This window comes from Trichomycterus rosablanca, chromosome 3 (genome assembly GCF_030014385.1).
Source record: "Trichomycterus rosablanca isolate fTriRos1 chromosome 3, fTriRos1.hap1, whole genome shotgun sequence".
Classification (NCBI taxonomy): domain Eukaryota; kingdom Metazoa; phylum Chordata; class Actinopteri; order Siluriformes; family Trichomycteridae; genus Trichomycterus; species Trichomycterus rosablanca.
Window position 1 is genome coordinate 36,254,931 of NC_085990.1, and position 21,448 is coordinate 36,276,378.

The 21,448-nt window shown below is 36.5% G+C and overlaps 1 protein-coding gene across 1 annotated transcript; it reads right to left on the bottom strand.

Annotated features, from left to right (window-relative positions):
* Positions 1-128: 128 nt before the first annotated feature.
* Positions 129-21,147, bottom strand: ttc21a (tetratricopeptide repeat domain 21A). Its single transcript, XM_062992060.1, has 29 exons — positions 21,076-21,147; positions 19,732-19,861; positions 19,502-19,612; positions 18,573-18,739; positions 18,261-18,383; positions 17,702-17,859; positions 17,510-17,594; positions 17,218-17,316; positions 16,280-16,472; positions 16,073-16,170; positions 15,795-15,989; positions 14,873-15,008; positions 13,850-14,007; positions 13,446-13,655; positions 13,079-13,317; positions 11,472-11,544; positions 11,264-11,374; positions 9,945-10,083; positions 8,811-8,911; positions 7,762-7,950; positions 7,553-7,663; positions 6,581-6,662; positions 6,333-6,483; positions 5,407-5,568; positions 4,729-4,927; positions 3,186-3,410; positions 2,805-2,925; positions 1,778-1,845; positions 129-909 (listed from the first exon to the last, which is right to left on the bottom strand). The coding sequence occupies exons 1-29, from the start codon at positions 21,100-21,102 to the stop codon at positions 832-834; spliced, it is 3,939 nt and encodes a 1,312-aa protein (XP_062848130.1). The 5' UTR covers positions 21,103-21,147; the 3' UTR covers positions 129-831.
* Between the last annotated feature and the right edge of the window lie 301 nt (positions 21,148-21,448).

Below are 21,448 nucleotides of genomic sequence, written 5' to 3' on the forward strand. Positions count from 1 at the left end.
TGGAACTTAATAAAGACCAAATTTTGCTTCAGCTGTGATGTGTTATATAAACACTACCTAGAGACCCAAGTGTTTATTGTGTGTTTTAACCATAGAGAAAACTAACAGACTGCCACAAAAGCTGAGAAAAGAAATAAGAAATTTTATTGCACCAAAAAGGGCAATGGGAATTAAAATAAGTCCTTGAACATTCCTAGAGACTCCATTGGGAGTATTATCCAGAAGTTCAAAACTTATAAGGCTGCAGCAAACCAGCCTAGGCATAGGGAAAAAGCCCATAATTTTATCCAAATACCTTAGTAATCTTATCATGACAACAACAAAAAAGTATTACTGCAAAAGACCTACAAGGTGATCTCATAAAGGCTGGGACAAATGCGTTATTGGCAACCACAAGTCACTTAACAACATAAGACTGCATGGCCAGCCTCCACAGTGCACGCCAGTCTTGCCCAAGAGACCCAGAAAGGGTTGACTGGAATTTGGATAAGCCTGCAGAGTTCTGGTTTTATAGCGTGACGAATCAAAACTGGAACAGTTTGGCCATTTGAAGCTAAATTTATACACGACTATTCAACATTACTGTCATACAGGTTTGTGGCCAAACAACAGATACCAGCAAAGTGGAAGTCAAAAGGTTTTATGATGAAATTCAAACAGAAATTGACAAGACTTGCACACAATCCAAACACGTCCTGCCATTAAAAAGCCTGAAGACCCAAACAAAATACAGACTGTTCTGCTGGAGATATCCATATAGTTTATGGAAGTCGAATTTAACTTGACTGCTATAATAATAATAATAATAATAATATTAATAATGATTTGTCCTTATGGTCTTAAAGAGAGCTGGGCACGATGCAGAATTTCAGACTGGATCTGAGGGTAATCAGGATATTCTAGCAAGACCTGAAAAATATGAAAACAGTATTCAGTCTTTTTCACCTTACAAAAATGTTTAACATATATTTTTTAATCTGCATGCAAACGCAGCAAATAAGACCACATGGGGAAAAAACAATGCCTAAATCTGTACAGTACTAAATAAAAAAAAAACATGCATTTTAACATGTTTGTCACATTTATTTCTTCTTATTTTATTATTTTAATTTGTTTACTGATCTTCATTAAAACTAAAATTTAATCAGTGTCAATGTGGATCTGAAGCTTATCCTAAAGCATGAAGGAAACACACCTTGGGAAAGGCACTAATTTATTGCAGGGAATCACATACTTACAGGGACAATTTAAAGTAGCAAATCTGGTGTTTGGGTGGCACAGCTCTATAACGTGCTAGCCCACCACCACATAGACCCAAGTTTGGGTCAGGCACTCAGACACAGTTGGCCGTGTTTGAGGGAGAGAATGTCGATTGGAATTCACCTGGAATTCTTGCTCCTGCAACAGCTACTTCTTTTGTCTGGTTAAAGTACTTTTAGAGTGGTGGAGTAATACAGGTTCCATAGGTGTGATCTTCTATATGTGTTTAAGCTCTCTGAAATAATCTGCTACAAGCAGGTACTGGCATGTTTTTGGGAGGTGGGAGAAAACCTGAGGGGTAACCAATGCAGAAACAGGGAGAAATACAAAACTCCACAAAGAAAATAAGGTGGGCATTGAACTCAGGGGTCCAGGATCCTAACTACCTGCTGTGCCAACCCAGTAAAAGTCCAGATGTCAAATCTGTCATTTCCATAACTGTAGGTCTCTCCTCTACTTTGATAACAAGGTGTTTGACTAAGCAACTCAAGACTGCACAATTATGAGGTTTACAAACCTGATGACAGACATCGATTGCCTGTGTGTAATTCTTACACTTCAGATAATTAAAAGCGAGCCTGTATCCTGCAAATGACAAAAATGTGTTGGGAACATTAGAAAATAAATCTGCTGGTCTAAACAAAAATATTAAGGCAAGAAAAGTTTTTAGAACACTGCAGAATTACTTGGATTGTATTATCTAAAACTTAAGAGTATACCACAACAATAAATTAGCAAAATAAGTAAATTATTAAAGGGATAGTTCAAATAAAAATACATTTTGTGTTTTCAGTTGAAAAGAGAGCCATTTATGCCAGAAATTGGTCTAAATGCAAATTTAGAATGTTCTAAAATTTCTTCTTACTAAGTTAGATGTTACATGAACCCAATTAAAGGTTCTAACAATGATAAGGTACAAGGGTTCAGCCTGGACTGTTGGTTTAATCAAATTCAGATCGTCTATAGTTATCATTTTTTCAAACTTATATAAAAAGATCTGGCCAGATTTTTAAAATTCATGTAAAAATGCAGGTCATTTCAACTGTAATTCCAATAATAAAGCTAATACTATCCAAACACAAAAATTCTTGAGATTAAAATAAATAAAAATCTGTAGTGCAATTGAACCCAACTGTCAATTGAATTTGGTTAACTGGTTAATTAAGTAGCTAAGCGGGGCAGTTACTTTTTTCACATGGGGCCAGGTAGGGCTAAAGAAGTCTTTTCCCTCTAAAAATTAACTGTGTTTTCTTGGGTTATCTTTGTTAAATATTAAAAGTAATTTTTAATAATCTGAAACACAAAAGTATGACATATAAGCTGAAACAGAAATTGGGAAGGGGGCAATTTCTTTTCTCACAGTTTGTATGTGTTTTTGAAAGATCAAATTTTTACTTTAATTGTTATGCTGAAATGTTTTTCAATTAAAAAAAAAAGAAAAATGCTTCTCACTCTATATACAAATAAAATGACAAATCAGTATCAAATTACATTTTACATACAAATTATTGGTTCTATTTAAATGGTAAAAAAAATATCAGTACCAATTGCAGGATCTACGCAGTAGCTGTATTTCCAGGCCAGTTCGTACTGTTCAGCAGCATCCTTGTATCTCTGATCGTTTTCCATTATGAAGCCCTTGTACTCATATGCCTTGCTGCATGACTGTATCAGATTCGGAACAGTAATAAACACAAAAGCAGATTCAATTTCATACAATTCATAGAACAGCACTACAAAGTCAATGATGAATACAGACCCTATTAAATATTTACCTTTAGAAACTTGAGCATAAACGAGCAAAATGTCAAATCAGTGAAAAATCTATTACAATTTTAGGTACCAAATATAACTTGCTATTTGATTGGTCAATCACTAATATACACAGGACTATTTTCACTAAGATGATTAAACAATACTTTTACCTTGTTGTGTCGGATGCAGTCATCCATAAGTTTTTCTGCATTTACATATTTTCCCATTTTGATGTACATGTCCGCGAGCAGCAGGTAGCTTTTCTCGATGTAATCAGCAATAGCAGGAGTCCACTGTGCCTTGCTAATCCTTTTTAGATAGTTCCTAGCTCTGGGAGTTTGTTTAAGCTGCAGAAGCCCTTGAGCTGCTACCAGTAATGAGGCCTCCAACATCACCTACAGCCATAGACATTAATGTTATATCAGGTTTACAATTAACAAGATGTGTACACTTATACCAATTTCGATTAAAGGAAATATTCTAGAGGATGTTTAATAATTACACAGCTGGCTAAATGTATATAAAAGAAAAATTGTTTTAAAAGTCCAAAGTTTGATCCCTTATGTTACAGCAAAAATACTACAACTGCCTGGCTAGAACTTTTGAATATATCAGTTACTCCAAATCACAATACTATTGTTCTTTATTGACAACCCACTCAAATAAACAAAATAATACATTACTGCACTGTAGGCCTACAGACTGTGGGTGGTATGCTGACATTGACCATTAAGGCCATAGCAATATTTTATTAAAATGTTTTAATTACATTGAAAGAAAGACAGAAAGAAAACCATAGTAATGTTAACACAACCACCTTTTTTTTTTTCTGGAGGACTAATTTGGTGTTCTGTTTTTGAGCCTTGGATGGTAATATGGGCTATATAATAATTTGGTGATAATCTCTATTGTTACTAGCTGGTTATATATCTTCTGATCCACTGCTATAATGTTTGTTTTTTGTTTTATTAGGATTTTAATGTCATGTTTTACACTTTGGTTACATTCATGACAGGAACAGTAGTTACTCATTACACAAGGTTCATCAGTTCACAAGGTTATATCAAATACAGTCATGGACAATTTAGTGTCTTCAATTCACCTCACTTGCATGTCTTTGGACTGTGGGAGGAAATTGGAGCACCCGGAGGAAACCCACACGGACACGGGTACAACATGCAAATTCCACACAGAAAGGACCCGGACTGCCCCACCTGGGGATTGAACCCAGGACCTTCTAGCTGTGAGATGACAGTGCTTCCCACTTAGCCACCGTGCCACCCCACTGCTATAATGAAAGTAGAACTATTATTCTTTGACGAAATGAGACGTGTGATTGTAAGTTGTCAGTGTAGGCAAATTAAAGCACTCCTGGGGGACTGTTAGAAAAAAGTATGTGGAGCAGACCTACTGCTCCACATCAGGGTCACAATCCCTTCACTGACTGTTGTCCTATAAGAGCACATGCCATTGTGCTTTTTTCCTTTCTTACAACAGATTACTAACTCAATCTATACTTAATTTTTTATTTAATTCATTATCTGCTTACTAGCTTTTGGTTTTATTATACCAACCACTAGGCTCTTGTGATCTAGGATCTTTTAGCAATGTGCTAAAATACTATTTCACTTTTGATATAAGTTAAGGTGGCACAACTAACACTAATAAACAATTGGCTATGTTTAACAAAGTTACTTAAGATCGCAGACTTACGTTCTTTGCCACCATGTCAGAGAGGGATTGAACAGCGCTCTCCACTTGCTTTGGCTCCTTGCTATAGACCAGGCAGAGGTTGTGAAAGAAGTTTGCTTTGTCACTAATGGCTTTGGAGCGAGGCTGAAACTCCTTCAGCAGATTCTGGGCCATGCTTATTCTCATTAATTCACCCTCATCATTGGATGGTACATTGGAACTGGCAAAAAATTTATATTATTAATAGTCTGAGGTTATAAGTTTGATTTCTATACTACCTTTTTAGAGAGCTAACTGTGTTGGACATCTGAACATCAGCAGAATGTGCACACTGAAAATTAGTGCACATGGCAAATTTCTCTCTTGCTCAGACACAGCCAGTTGTGTCTGTGTAGCTCAGTGGTTAAGGTATTGGATTAGTAGTTAGATAGTTGCTGGTTCAAGCTTCACCACTGCCAAGATGCCACTGTTGAGCCCCTGAGCAAGGCCTTTGTGTGTGGTGACAATTGTAAGTCACTGTGGATAAAAGTGTCTGCTAAATGCCAAAAATGTCATGTAAATGCAAATCTTGGGTGCCAGGCTATGTTGGTGGCACCGCTGACATTCAAACTTGCAAGCAAGCATATTGAAATGCTGCATCACGCCAAAACAAGTCTTTACATGAGTCTTCACAGTGCAGTTTTGCTGAGTCAGGCTTACCTTGGATGCTCTTCTGAGCTCTCAAACACCTCTCCTCCAAATGTTTTTCTGTCTGGATTAAGTAAAATGTGCAACATTAGCTCGATGACCTCCTCTCCCCACTCTGGATCCCTTTTGGCCTGGCTCAGGTGCACCAGCGCTTCCTGAACCCGATATGCATGCCTGATGAACATTAATACATAATTACTTTATTTTTTAATTAAAATGTTACATCAACATAAAGCATATGTGATACAAATGTGTACCTTAATGACACTGGTTTACATGCTCACCATGACTCAGTTATGGTCAGCTGGTGCAATCCAGGGAAATGTTTTAAATTATCTGTTGACCCAAGAAACCAAATGCTCTAAATTCCAGTAAAACTGTGTTTACCACAGTATCCCTGTTTTGAGCAATTGTTTGTTGTTGGGTAGCCAAAAAAACCTGTTGGTTTTCTAGTCACATGCTTAGTCAATCAGAGTTTAAATCACAATGAGTTACATGACATATGCAACTCTGGTCACTAGCTTAACTTGTTTGAAGGGTGGCTCAGTGGGAAGCACTGTTGGCTCACAGCAAGAAGGTCCTGTGTTCGATCCCCAGGTGGGGTGGTCTAGGTCCTTTCTGCGTGGGTTTCCTCCAGGTGCTCCGGTTTCCTCCCACAGTCCAAAGACATGCAAGTGAGGTGAATTGGAGATACTAAATTGTCCAAGACTGTGTATGATATAACCTTGTGAACTGATGAACCTTGTGTAATGAGTAACTACTGTTCCTGTCATGAATGTAACCCAAGTGTAAAACATGACGTTAAAATCCTAATAAAACAAACAAACAAACAAACTTGTTTAAAATGTGTTGCAGGCATCTATAAAGGTGTTTGTTCTCCTAATTATAGAGCCTAAATAAACTAATAAGAGCTGTTCTTAACAGAAATTGCCACTAACCAGTAGTAAAGACCTTTGCAATAGTTGTAACCTGGTTCTGTAAATGCAGTTGGACAGGAGGTTTTACAATTCTCCAAGAAGGGTAGTATTTCCTCCAGTCTCCCCGCCCAGCGTAGCATGTGGAGAAACTGTCCCAGCACCCGGAGGTTGTCTGTTTTAAGCAAAAAACAAAAATATAGCTTACATGGGTAGTTATGTTTATTTTATTAGAAAGAAATGTACCACACAACTGCATATGAAAACAGTACCTGGGTGTTTGGATAGGATATCTGTGTACATCTTGATGGCTTCTTCTTTTTGATTCTTCCGAAACAGCACATCTGCTAAAAGCTAGGATTTTGCCAAATGCACAGATAGTCATTGTTATTACCAGTATACTAAAGCAACTAGTACCATAACATTACTGAAAATATATTAGGCCTGATTATTACATAATTGCCTGATCGCCATATTTAAGGTTAACTACTACTTTTATTAAAAAAAGAATAGTTTTCCCTAGTCATTTAATGTAGATTATTAATTAATGTTGCAACAAACAATAAGGATAAAGTGTATTCGTCATGAATGCTTAATGTTGTGACTTTGTAGTGTAATTCTACTACATTATTATTTTTTGACAAATGCATTTTTACATAATCTCCCAGCCCAAGTTAATAGATTCTCATTCAAACTACTCAAATCTAACTTAATAGTTATGTAACTCGGAAAATCAAGCGTCATTCTACATTAATTATTATTCTTGATTATTATGTTAAGTATCTATACATACTTTTTTTTCTAATGCCCCATTCCTGCTTTTACTTTCTCAACATGGTCAATAAAAAATGCACCTTATTTGCTTTATTGGATTTCACAATTCAGTTTCTATCGAAATAAGGCACAAGTTAGTGTTTTCTTCCCAACATTTTTTTTAAAAGGATGCCGTCAAACTAGCCTATTGGCACAGATAAACACAATCACCTACAAGGAATTAAAAGGCAATGCCATGAACTCAATGACATTTTAGAATTTTCTACACCATTAAACTATTACGTTTATTTGTGTGTATTTTTTCCCCAGCATATTTTTTGTACATTTAAATATAACATATGAATAATAACATACTTATGTTCTTATTTTAGTTATAAGAATGTCTTAGGAAGTCAATAAATAATTTGTAGATGGCACTGTAGGTATTGGTTTATTAGGCAAAAATAAACCCTAGTCCATGTAAACCATACCATAATGGTGGCAGTGTGATTTTCGTTGTGCGTCATTATTTTAAGGCATTGCTCTTCACAGTAATCCAGTTGGTGGTGCTCATAATACAACTGAGCAATCTGGAAATGAATCTGCAAGTAAAGAAAAAAGTACAAGATCAGATTTGGCCTTGACCTTTTCTTTTATAAATTCTGAAACCACATGGGCTTTTAATTGGATGTTACTCAACCTGTAAATCTTTTGGGCTGTAGCTTAGGGCCTCTGAGTAGCACTCTTTGGCCCTCTCAAAATCACGCATGCTGCAGTACTCCTTGGCTCTTTCACAACAAATAGCTGCTGCAATTTTCCTTTGCTCATCTATCACTTCAGGCTGCTCAAAATGCAAACGTCTTATAACCTTCTGCTGAACTTCATAGATCTGACCCAAAATAGAAATATGTATAGAAAATAAAAATGCAAAAACAGAGGGCAAAACACAAACCCCTTTTCTGAAAAAGTTGGGACATGTTGTAAAATGCAATAAAAATAATCTGTTGTTTATTTTTTTGAACCTTTATTTAACTGACAAAAATACAAAGAAAATATTTTCAATGTTTTAACTGACCAATTAATTGTACTTTATAAATATAAACACATTTAAAAGTTGGTACAGAGGTGTTTACTGATGTTATATCATCTTTTCTAGAAATGATTTCTGTGCAGTAGCCGACTGCATCTTTTCATCTGCATGAGGCAAGTTTATATGTGGATCAGCTTTGTGTAGAGAGAGACACACCCTGTCAACATTATCCCTCGTCTCTCTGCAAGCGTCATCAATCAGCCAGCAGAGGTCATAATTGCATCAGTTATGAGGAATCCTCCAGCACTCTTCCCTGGAACAACAAGCCAATCGTTGTTCGTGTAGGCACCCAGCCTGCCGGGTGGCAGTGCTGAGATTCAAACTGATGAGTTTGAGATGTTAGCTCTGGTGTGCTAGCATGTTTTACAGCTGTGCCAACTGAGCGACAGACTGTTAAGCGACAGTTTTCTGAAGTCACTTACGGTAATATGGACAAATGACTAAACAACACAGTGTTTAGGTGTGCCCTTTCAAAATGCATTCTCAGTAAAAAAGACTTTGTGTTATTTTACGTTACGGTACTAAATACATTTCGAGCAGTTTTTTTTACTTTTTACTCTTGGAGTTAGTTTTTCTGCAAACCATGTCTATTTCTAAAATATGGATGCAAATAAGTTATAAATGCAAAGAACTTACTGTGACTTAAATTACTCACTGACCTTATGCAACTTTTCCAGACATGGTTCATCTCTAGCGCTCTGCACTTTTACAAGCATTCTTAAAAACTTTACATCGTTCATCATGGTGGTTAGATCAGAGCCTGTGGTAAACAAACAAAAAAAGTGTTTATTTTTAGTCTGAATTCAGCTAAGGCTACATGGCTGTTTAAAATATCACAGTAAATCAATGATAACACAGTTATAAATGCAGGTTTACATGCCTCTAAAACTACTGACTTCAGCCACACCTACTGCTAAGTGATTTTGCACACTTATTATATAAAATAAAATTTTCTAGCTTTTTGCTGATCGATAGAAAGGAAGGCCATTTCCTATTCCAGTCCATAAAGACATGGTTTGATGTTTCTTTGTTTCTTAGATTTAACATGATGTTTTAGACTTTAGGGCAGGCAGTAACAGGTAACCCATGATTCATCAATTGAAGTTCAATATCAAACACAGTCATGGTAAATTTTGTATCTCCAATTCTCCTGACTTACATATCAAGTGAACTGTGGGAGGAAATTGAAGCTCTTGGAGGAAACCCATGCAGACATGGAGAGAACATGCAAACGCTACACAGAAAGGACCCGGACTGCTCCAACAGGGAACCAAACCCAGGACCTTCTTGCTGTGAATTGACAGTGCTACCCACCGAGCCACTGTGCCACTCACATGGTTTGATGAACTTGGTATAAAGGATTGGAAGTAGCCTGCGCCGAGCGCTAAACCCAATACTAATTAACACCTTTAAGTTAAACTGGAATATTGATTGCAAGTTCTTGTTTACTATGAGTGCTATTTTGAAACATATCTTTGAAGATACACTACAAAATCATGTGGAAAGTATTCTTAGAAGAGTAAAGGCTGTCATAGAAGATCTAGCAAGTTCACAGTCACATGTACTACTATGAGTACAACTACTACATGCAAGCTTGCAAGCTGTTAAACTGCAATATTTATTACTTAAATGTCTAAGAACAACCACCACACACATTAATAACAACCACAATGTTATTTGCATATGTTATTCTAATTAAAAAAAAGCTAGACACTGTAGTAATAGTACACAGATAACTAATTGGGATAAAATGCTACAAATTGCTGGACGAATGAAATACTTATTAGAATTACTATCATCATGATCCAAGGCTTTCTCTAGGATCTGTTGAGCTTTTTCAAAGCACTTGAGTTTAATCAGAAGCTCAGCCAGCTCCAAACACACAGTCTCATGATCGCTGGTGTTAAGGGCAGTCTCATAATAGTCAATAGCCTGAAACATAATCAAATAAGGATAATAATAAGCAAGTATCTAAGTACTGCATTCACTTTATAATAGTGCAAGAGATTTGTAAACTCTGTAATTTCCAGGATTGTTAAATTAATAACTCATTATCTTTAATCCAAGTAATCAGAATACAGTGAAACCTCAATTTAACAGACCTCTATTTAACAGATTTCAGATTTAATGGACAAAATATGGAAAACTGAATGTCCGCTCCAATTGTTTAAAATTCCTGCAAGAAGCGTACCACAACCAGTAGTTCAGTAATTGTCCGCTAGCCGGCGCACGAATGATCGCCTTTATCTCTGTGTTTTATGCTTAATTAAAGCAAGCCGCTCAGGTGGCGCAGCGGTAAAAACACACGTTGGAACCAGAGCTGTGTCTATCTCATAACTAACGCAATTACGACCTCTGCTGGCTGATTGATGGCGCCTGAACAGAGATGGGAAAAGAGTGCTGTCAGGGTGTGTCTCTCCGTACACAGTGCTGAGCTGCACTGCACTTGTCAAAGTGTAGGTGACAAGATGCATACGGTATGCTGCCACGTGTCGGAGGGGGTGTGGGTTAGCTTCATTCTCCTCAATCAGAGTGGGGATCGGCATTGGTGGAAAGGAAGCATGACGCAATCGGGCAATTGGACGCGCTAAAGGGGAGAAAAAGGGGAGAAAATGCCCAATATATATATATATATATATATATATATATATATATATATATAAAAGAAAAGTGTAAAGCAATGTTTCTCGCATATGTAAAGAATATGGTTATGTATGAAATATGAAATTTATCCCCAGTAGGACAGTACACCAATTTTAATATTTATTTACATGCTTTACATTTCATATCTATTTACGTTGTTTATTTTACTGTTTATCATATGTGCATGTTTTGCACTTTTGTGGACCTTAGTGCTGTGCTGTCATATATTTTTTGCTGTTTTGGACAGTCACATTTTACGGACCAATGCTCACCCCTTCTAGTCCGTTAAATCGAGGTTCCACTGTATATTAGCTGTATATATCAGTGTAAGAGTCTATATTACAGCTAATTACTAGCATGATACTGATCTTATAAACATTAATATAAAATTGTAGGTCATTTCAAAGTACTTTAGATTAAACTTTTAATGCCTATAATAAAAAATGGTATATATGTTTATACTACTTGCCTTGTTGTATTGGTGTGTCCTCACTAGGGCTTGGCCTATTTTCTTAGCATAAGTTGCGTCTCTGGGTGCCAATTTTACTGCTTCCTGATAGACCTCGATAGCTTTCTCTGGCTGTGAGAAAAAAAAGCCTTTTAATATGGGCAATGAAACACTTTGTTCATTGTTACAGGACTGATGAATAAAATAAGCAGACTGTAAATATAAGTACCTCTTGAATCTTCATAAAAGCATCACCCATCAACACAAAAGAGTGAGGTCCTGGTAGATGTTCACAGATATCCCTGAAACAAGTAATTTCTGATTAGTTTAGAGCTGATTTCATTGCCCTATAGTCCAATAGCAGCATGTTTTACATCATTCCAGCCAAGGCTTGGAATTGTAAATGATCTTTGGCTTGTATAGACTGCTTCTAGCTACAGAACCCAATGCACAAAGCTCCTTCTTGAGTTGATGTACCTTCCAGAGTTTGGACCTCTGTAGTAAGTGTAAAAGCGGAGAACAGATCTAGTATGTACTGTAAGAACCATGGTATAATTTGCTTACACCTCTATGCTAAACTATAAACGTGAAAAAGAGGAACTGAGAAACTGGGTTTAATCATTTTGTCTATTGTGTCCTTTAAGGTTTCATTCAAATAACTCACATTTTAAAAACATGTGTGTATGAAGCACTGATATACTGCCACCCTGTCCACTGAACAAATAAATACAGTGGGGGAAATAAGTATTTGATCCCCTGCTGATTTTGTAAGTTTACCCCCTTACAAAGACTTGAACAGTCTATAATTTTTATGGAAGGTTTATTTTAACAGAGAGAGAGACAGAATATCAACAAAAAATCCAGAAAAAAAACATTAAATAAAAGTTATAAATTAATTTGTATTTAATTAAGGGAAATAAGTATTTGATCCCCTACCAACCAGCAAGAATTCTGACCCCCACAGACCGGTTATGTGCCCATGAGGCACACAAATTAGTCCTGTCCCTGTATAAAAGACTCCTGTCACAGAATCAGTTTCTTCCGTTCAAATCTCTCGACCACCATGGGCAAGACCAAAGAGCTATCAAAGGACGTCAGGGACAAGATTGTAGACCTGCACAAGGCTGGAATGGGCTACAAGACCATCAGCAAGAAGCTTGGTGAGAAAGAGACCACTGTTGGTGCGATCATTCGAAAATGGAAGAAATACAAGATCACAGTCAATCACCCTCACTCTGGAGCTCCATGCAAGATCTCACCTGGTGGGGTAAGAATGATTCTGAGAAAGGTGAGGTCAGTCCAGAATTACACGGGAGGAGCTTGTCAATGATCTCAAGGGAGCTGGGAGCACAGTCACCAAAAAACCCATTAGTAACACACTTCGCCATAATGGATTGAGATCCTGCAGTGCCCGCAAAGTGTGCAGGTCTACAATCTTGTCCCTGATGTCCTTTGATAGCTCTTTGGTCTTGCCCATGGTGGTCGAGAGATTTGAACGGAAGAAACTGATTCTGTGACAGGAGTCTTTTATACAGGGACAGGACTAATTTGTGTGCCTCATGGGCACATAACCGGTCTGTGGGGGTCAGAATTCTTGCTGGTTGGTAGGGGATCAAATACTTATTTCCCTTAATTAAATACAAATTAATTTATAACTTTTATTTAATGCTTTTTTTCCTGGATTTTTTGTTGATATTCTGTCTCTCTCTGTTAAAATAAACCTTCCATAAAATTATAGACTGTTCAAGTCTTTGTAAGGGGGTAAACTTACAAAATCAGCAGGGGATCAAATACTTATTTCCCCCACTGTATATGAATATAAATGAATGTATTTACCTGTAACATGCCATATAAAGTCTCTTGTCTCTCAGCCTCTGAAGGTAAATGGTGGCCATCTTTTCTTTAGCCAGTATGTAGACTGACTGACCAGGTGTGATACTTCTCAGTGCATTAAGAGCCGTGTCGATATCATCTTTCGTTAAAGCCAAGTCAACATTAGCTACCATAACCCTCATTTCTTCAGGAGTGTCCTTGAACTGCCAAATTGCGTCCTGCATGACTTTAGTAGCTTCATGCTAGTCATGTAGAGATACCAAAGGATAGTAGAATATTTATGGGTCATATAATGAACATCACTGCAGTAGCTGTTTGTTCTTTAAAAATAACTAAACAATGACAACAGGAACCACAACACATCTTATACCTGCTCGCCGTTCAGTCGAAGTACTTCTGCTAGCTCCAGGAAAAGAGAAGCACGTTCAGCATGGGAGACTAAGTTTTCTTGTCCCTTGATATTTCTCTTGACCCCTGGCAGGCTCATAGTCATTTGCAGACACAGGATGGCACCGGCTAACTTCCCATCTCCTTTCAGAGCTCTAGCTTTAATTAAATTGTACTGCGGCATTTGTCTTAACTGGACAAAAAATGCAGACTTATTTAAAGAAACATTCAAACATTGTCATTTCATAGAGTGTAATACTGTAATCTGTAATACTGTAATCAATTCCAAATTGCACCATACTCCAAATTATTTGTATGTTATAATTATGAAACTGGCACTAAAGAGACAAGAGTATTAATAATGAAATGAAAAGAATTAGGACTCACTTGAAAGTTATGGCTGACTCCAGACTCCAAGCTGCTAAGACACTTGCTATAGTCTCCAGCATGGAGGTGTAGTTTTGCCTGCAGTAGGTGGATCTCAGGCATGTTGGGTTCCATCTCCATGCAGAGGTTCAGAAAGTGCTGAGCAGCTGTCTGATCACCTTTGAGGTAAAAAAAGAAAAAAAGAAAAAAAGAAAATCAGTCGTGTGCTTCAATTTCAGTTATAATGATTTTTCTAAATCTTGGATAATGTGCATTAATAATGTCTGTTGTACACTGTTAAACACTATAAAACTATACACTATAACAAATATGTATATTTAGTTTTCACTATATAAAAAGCCTTTACAGGAAGCTTAACCTTGCCAAACATGGTCAATAAACATTTTAGAATTTTACAATACTAACAAATATAAATATTTTATATCTAGCATTCAGCATCTATATATTTGATTGATCATTATTAAATATTATTGATGTATATTATTAAAGATGTTAAAGGTTATATAAAATAGTATGCCTTTATTGTCATATATACATATACACCTGTACAGTACAACAAAATTCTTTCTTCACATATTCCAGCTTGTTTGGAAGCTGGGGTCAGAGCAGGCCATTGTACGGCGCCCCTGGAGCAGTGAGGGTTAAGGGCCTTGCTCAAGGACCCAACACTGACTGCATGCCATAAGTTGATAGCCCAAAGCCCTACAGACTAGGCTACCGCTGTCCTCAACTATCTGACGATTTTCCATAGATTTATTGGTTTTACAACTTTAAATACAACAAAAATGTGATGATGATTTTCCACACTTGTACTAGTCTGGTCACAAACATTTTAATTCCCCAAAGAAATTTATAATTAAAAACTTGCATTATAATGGTTGGGAGTAAATCATTTTATACATAAAGAAACCAATTGAAGTCAGAAATAAAAATACACAGTGAAGAGCTTGATTTATAGATGGTTACTTAATTTTATTAGCATGATAATATAGATAATACAGAAATTCAGTTAATATTACATACCTGTAATAAATTTAATATGAGCCATATAGTAGCAGCTGGTAAACACACGTGGAGCAGCTTTAATTACTGCCTCTAGAATCAGACTGGCATGTTTGAGTCCAAAGGGACAGGGCTGACCAGCATCATGTGGCATATCCTATACAAAAATAAACAAAGAGTCCCTATTTAAGATTTAACTGTCTATGTAAATTGCAATATAACTTTAATAAGTTATAGTTCGATAAAAATACAATTAATACAATTTAGTGTACCAGCTATGCCAGGCTTGGCTTTTTTTAGTTTAGCATTTAAGTGAATGTGATGCCATTCAACAATGAGATCCCTTTAATACTTTGTAAGCTCTTGGGGAACCATGGCCTTTATTGCAAGCCGAAACTAAGTAAATGTTGGAAAATCCTACCTGAGCAGCTGAAATTTATATTGGGTTAATTAGAGTCACTTTGTCAATTTGTCAAAAGTTTCAATGTGATTGGTTAATTCTGAACACAGCCACATCCCCAGTTATGGGAGGGTGTGCACACTAATGCAACCACATTATTTTACTTTTTTATTTTTCCACTTAGTTCTTCAATTCACATTAAAGGTGGAAATAACTGAAATTATTTATCTGGGGTTTTTTTTTTTACATCACAAATACCTGGCATTGTTGTTGTTGTCAGTTCACTGAATGTAAGCAAAATGTTTTTAAATATAAAGTTTGACCTTTACTTTAATAAACAAGCAATAAGAGGATGGGCATGTAAAATGGATTAGTTTTGAGTTTTTATACATCACTTAAAGGAACGGGAAATAATGAAATGTGGACATGGGAGTTTTTTTAGATACAACTTTTTTTTTTGTCTAAAAGACAAGGTCCTGTGTAAATATGTAAAACAAATAAATCCCATTGCTCTACAACATGCAAAACAAAGAGAGAAAGTACCTGACTGTCAGCAACATGCATGCTGACGACTTCAAGGAGGAAGTTAAGGTTAAGCCTTTGTAAGTAGTCCACACCATGCGGCAGGCCTCTGAGACCCTGAAAATGAACTTCTGTAGCCTCCTTTAGCAGGGCTACCACAATCTCTTGCACTGCTCTCTTCTTATTTGCCAGCATGGCCTGCAGTAGAATCATGTCCTGTCAGAGAACACATAGGGTTAACAATCCTGTAGACAACAAGGTTTCAGTCATAGAAGGCTTATGATGTTTATAAGACATACTGCTGAGAGTCCTAGTGACTGCTCCATCTCATGATAGAACTCCAGCTGCTGTGCTGCCTCCTCAACCCGCCCATCCATCAGCTGGCATCTGATAATACCTACACACAGAGATGAACAGAGCATCAGTGTTTTATTATGAGAAAACAACAATACTATTAATTAACTGTAAAGAAATCATTTCCCCAGTTTTAAAACTAATTGATGTACCTACTAAGGCAGCCACACTGCTCTGGTCTATATTCAGAGCTTTAGAGTACCATCTGTGTGCATCTTTGTACTTGTGCTGGAGCGTGAGAAGGTAGCCCAGTTCAGAGGCCATAGCGGAATCGTCTGGGGCTCTAGACACAGATCTTTGCACAAAGCTAGCCAGCATCTGCACAACCTCTTTGTTGTGTCCACACTATGGGACAAAAATAATGTTAGATAATTTCAACTAAATATTAATAAAAAAATAACCTGAACAAAAAAGATGTGATTTTGGACTGGCTTTAAAAAAAGGCTAAAGCACAACTTTAGTATATTGGATATTTTATTTGTCACAAAATTAAAACCATTCATACCAGTTCAAATCACTGGAACAAGTAATAACAAATGTCAGTGAGAAGGAAAGTCTTTAGATTTTTAGGCAAAAAATTTTATTTAAATTTTTATCTTTAATTTGTCATTTTTACAGACTACATATTTTTATTAGCCTGTCCCAAACATTTTTCTGTAATTAATGCATATATAATTGTTGTTAACAACATACATTTTAACCATATAAATCATTTAAGTAATAATAATTTAAATAAATATGACACGCATACAGTATATAGTCTAATAACTATATGCAATTGTAGAACAAGCTACTGTACATTATATTAGATGACTTGCAAGGGTGGTGCAAAAGCATGATAAATGTCTTGCAGAAACAATAAAATGCTTCGAAAATAAAATACACAGACATTATAAATGAATGCTATTCTAGCTAAACCATATACTCTTATTATGCTAAATCTGGCTTGCATTACTTTCACAGTAGTATTACTAGTATTATTAGTATAGTCATGTCACGTGCAGGCAATATGCCAGTGCTCAATTAATTATACACCATATTAAATAGTAAATTTTTCTTCAATAATAAAACTGCAAGGATAAAGCCTTACCAGTCTGCTGATGGGCATGGTTATTTCCACATGAAGACTGGGAGTGCTGGGCTCTGTCACTTCTGCTGCACTCATCAGAAACTGAAGATCCTTTTTTACCTGCAACACATTAACACATTTAAATCTGGTGAAATAAGATTTTTTTTGTTGCATTACTCAAGCTAGCCTTTGCTAGCAGACACCTTTCAGAATCACCAGATTAGCCAACCACTCTAAATAATTGGCAAATAACTTGCTATTTTATATAATCATAAAAAGAAGCATTACTTTACATAAACTGCTGGACATTTACTTTTTCTATATCTCCGTTCTTTGCTGCAGAGGTTACGATAATCATTTGAAGAGCTTTTAAATTCTGTGCATCCAGCTCCAAAATCCTGAATGGTGTAAGCAAACAGACAGTTATTTGACAGTAAAACAATATAAAACTGCATCATCATATTAGAGATACAATTCATTTTTTTTATAAAAATATAAGGCTTACCTTTCAGCCACCTCGGCTGTTTGCTCCCAGTCATGAAGAGACATGAACATGTTCATCTTAAGAATGAGAGCTGGAATGAAGTCAGGGTAGGAAACTATGATCTGATTGACTGTCTCCAAAGCATGTGATTCCTTTTGTCTTGCCATAAAGAACTCGATCTATAAGAACAACACTTGTCATGCCAGCTGGAGGGATGGTGCAGCTTTTTTTTGCACTATTTTAAGGCTTCCTGGGTCTGATTTACTGATTTACACCCACAAAAAAGCATACTGTACATGTTTACCTGAATGCACGTGTTTTTATTGTTAGTTTAAGGGTGCAAAATTAAGCTAATGCAAATTAATTAATTGGCCATCTGCAGTTAAATTTTCCAAAACTTGTAGGCAAATACCAATTCACAGGCCAAAATATTGGAGCTAAACTTTGTGCCCATCCCACTGGACATACAGTCCTTTAGAGACACATTCTATACTGATGTTTTACTTTCTTGACCTTGCTGTGAGTTACTAGGAGTAAAGACAGATCTCTTTTGAAAGTATAAAAATTCTAAATGTTGTACCTTTCCCATCAATCCAAACACATTTTTGAAGTCACAAATGCTATTGTCAAAGTACTGAATGGCCTGAGATCGTTCAGTGTCAATCTCAGAGGTCAGGAAGATCCATCCCTTAAGAATGAGCCCCTATTTACACAGACACACAATATTGACATTATACACCCTTAGTGCTTTGTACATGATCATATTCAATTGCAATAAAATGTATTAGCAACTGATTGAAGTAGCTATAAGGTCTTGACTATCTTAGCCTAACACTTAAAATGTATCACTAAATTAATATTCAACATTTGCAATACATTTAACCATACAAACCTCTGAAGAAGCATTGAACAGTTTGAACATCTTTTCTATGTACTCCCTGGCCTTCTGATTCCTTCCCAGTATCCAGTAAAACAGCGCTCCATAGTACAGAGCCTTTTCTCCAGCAGTTCTCCTGGTCATCTTAAAAGAGGAGTCCAGCTCAGACACCGCCTCACCATCTCTCAATGAAATTGTAAAAGAATTGGGATTTACATTACAAGTAATATCCACTTTTTATTATGACCCTTTTAAATGTGAATGTTTGTCTACTGGCAACTAATTGTATTTGACGGCATGAATATCAATAAGTACAACCCCAAATCCGAAAAAGTTGGGACAGTATGAAAAATGCAAATGTACAACAGCAGTGTTTCTTACATCAACTTTTACTTCATTGCAGACAGTGTGAACCCAAGATATTTCATGTTTTGTCTGGTCAAAACATGCCCTTTATGCACAGATTTTTCCTCCAGATACCTTGAATCATTTAACGATATGCACTGTAGAGTAAAAAAAGATAATCCCGTACAATCTTCCTTAGAGGAACATTGTCTTATACATTTCAATAATTTTCTCATGCAATTTGTTGGACTCTCTGTCCACCTTTGCTTCTCAAAGAGTCAGCTCTTTGTGGATACTGATTTTGTTCCAAATCATGATCACCTGTTGACATCACCTGTCTGAAATCACATAATTATTTAAATATTTTTTTACTTCATTGTTAGTCCTGTTCCAACTTTTTTTTAAAGTGTTGAAGGCCTGACATGCAGGCATGGGGGGTATATTAACAAATGAAATAGAGTTGACCAACAAAACAAGAAATATCTTGGATTCACACTGTCTGCAGTAAAATAAAAATTAATTAAATTGAAAGAAACACTGCTTTTATTTGCATTTCCATACTGTCCCAACTTTCTTTGATTTGTGGTTGTAATACTCACCAATAGTCTCTCTCTGTCTGTGTGCCCAAAGTAGAGCCATTACTGAGCACAGGGAAACCTGAGGTTTGTCCCTGAGCTGGTTCAGCTCCCGTATGGCATCCTGGAAATGTCCTTTAATATAGAAAAGTTTACCACTTGATATATTTGACCTACCACTGTTAAGCCACCGTCACCAATATGAACATCATTATTATTAGCAATGGCATACTGTGCAATGCCTTAAACATTACCTTCATTAAAAGCTGCAAAAGCTTTGAAGAACAGAAGAACAGGGTCATTGGGGTATGTTTTCAGGTAGCTCAGAGCAGTGTTTATAACTTGTCTGTAGAATCTCTCCCTCAGCAGATAAATAAGAGATACCTGATGTTCAAATACAATCATTACTAATAAAATCTGCATTACCTTACAAAAGATTCAAACAGAAAAAATATGCACATAATGTACTTATGTTTAAAATATACACTGATCAGCCATAACATTAAAACCACCTCCTTGTTTCCACACTCACTGTCCATTTTATCAGCTTCACTTACCATATAGAAGCACTGTGTAGTTCTACGATTACTGACTGTAGTCCATCTGTTTCTCTACATACCTTTTTAGCCTGCTTTCACCCTGTACTTCAATGGTCAGGACCACCACAGAGCAGGTATTATTTAGGTGGTGGATGATTCTCAGCACTGCAGTGACACGGACATGGTGCTGGTATGAGTGGATAAGGCACAGCAATGCTTATGGAGTTTTTAAACACCTCACTGTCACTGCTGGACTGAGAATAGTCCAACCAAAAATATATCCAGCCAACAGCGCCCTGTGGGCAGCATCCTGTGACCACTGATGAAGGTCTAAAAGATGACCAACTCAAACAGCAACAAAAGATGAGCGATCGTCTCGGACTTTACATCTACAAGGTGGACCAACTAGGTAGGAGTGTCTAACAGAGTGGACAGTGAGTGGACACGGTATTTAAAAACTCCAGCAGCGCTGCTGTGTTTGATCCACTCATACCAGCACAACACACACTAACGCACCACCACCATGTCATTGTCACTGCAGTGCTGAGAATGATCCACCACCTAAATAATACCTGCTCTGTGGTGGTCCTGGTGGGGTCCTGACCATTGAAGAACAGGGTGAAAGCAGGCTAATGTATGTAGAGAAACAGATGGACTACAGTCAGTAATTGTAGAACTACAAAGTGCTTCTTTATGGTAAGTGGGACTGATAAAATGGACAGTGAGGTGGTTTTAATGTTTTGGCTGATCAGTGTATATGTCATAATAAATAGAAATACATGCTTTATTATTTATTGTGGTAAAATAAAAGCACATTGTGTAAAATTAAGGTGGGTATATGATGTAATGGAAGTAAACAATCACAAAAGTAAATGTGGATGAATACTCACCGGATTTACAGTTGCTAGGTTACAATTAAGTGTAACTAGTAAAATAACCAACACAGCAAAAACAGCTTGTGCACGTTCATTAACTACTTAATTAAGTATATTAGAGTTTACACAGAATATAATGAACCCCTTATCAAAACCAAAATTATTAAAGAGATATTCTACTTACTAAACAAGTGGGGTGTGTTTCTGCCATGGTTTACTCCTTATTTTAGTTTAGTAAAGTAAAGTACATTCAGGTGATTAAGTAATTTGTTTAAAGCTTAATAAAGGAACTGATAAAATACATTCAATTCAGCAGGTGAAGTAACGCGTCTAGTTACTATGCAACACTGCAAACACATGCACACCACACCACACACAGACCTAGTAATCGAGCACTGAGTCAGATGGTTATATTTTGTTCTGTATTGTAAGCATTCCATTAAGTATTCAGTCATCACTAGAAGTCTGTTTGGAAAAGAGAAGGTAAAGCATGTAACCCACAATCACAGTACCTGCTATAAAGCATTGTGGTGGTTGTATTATGTGCGGTCAGTGGA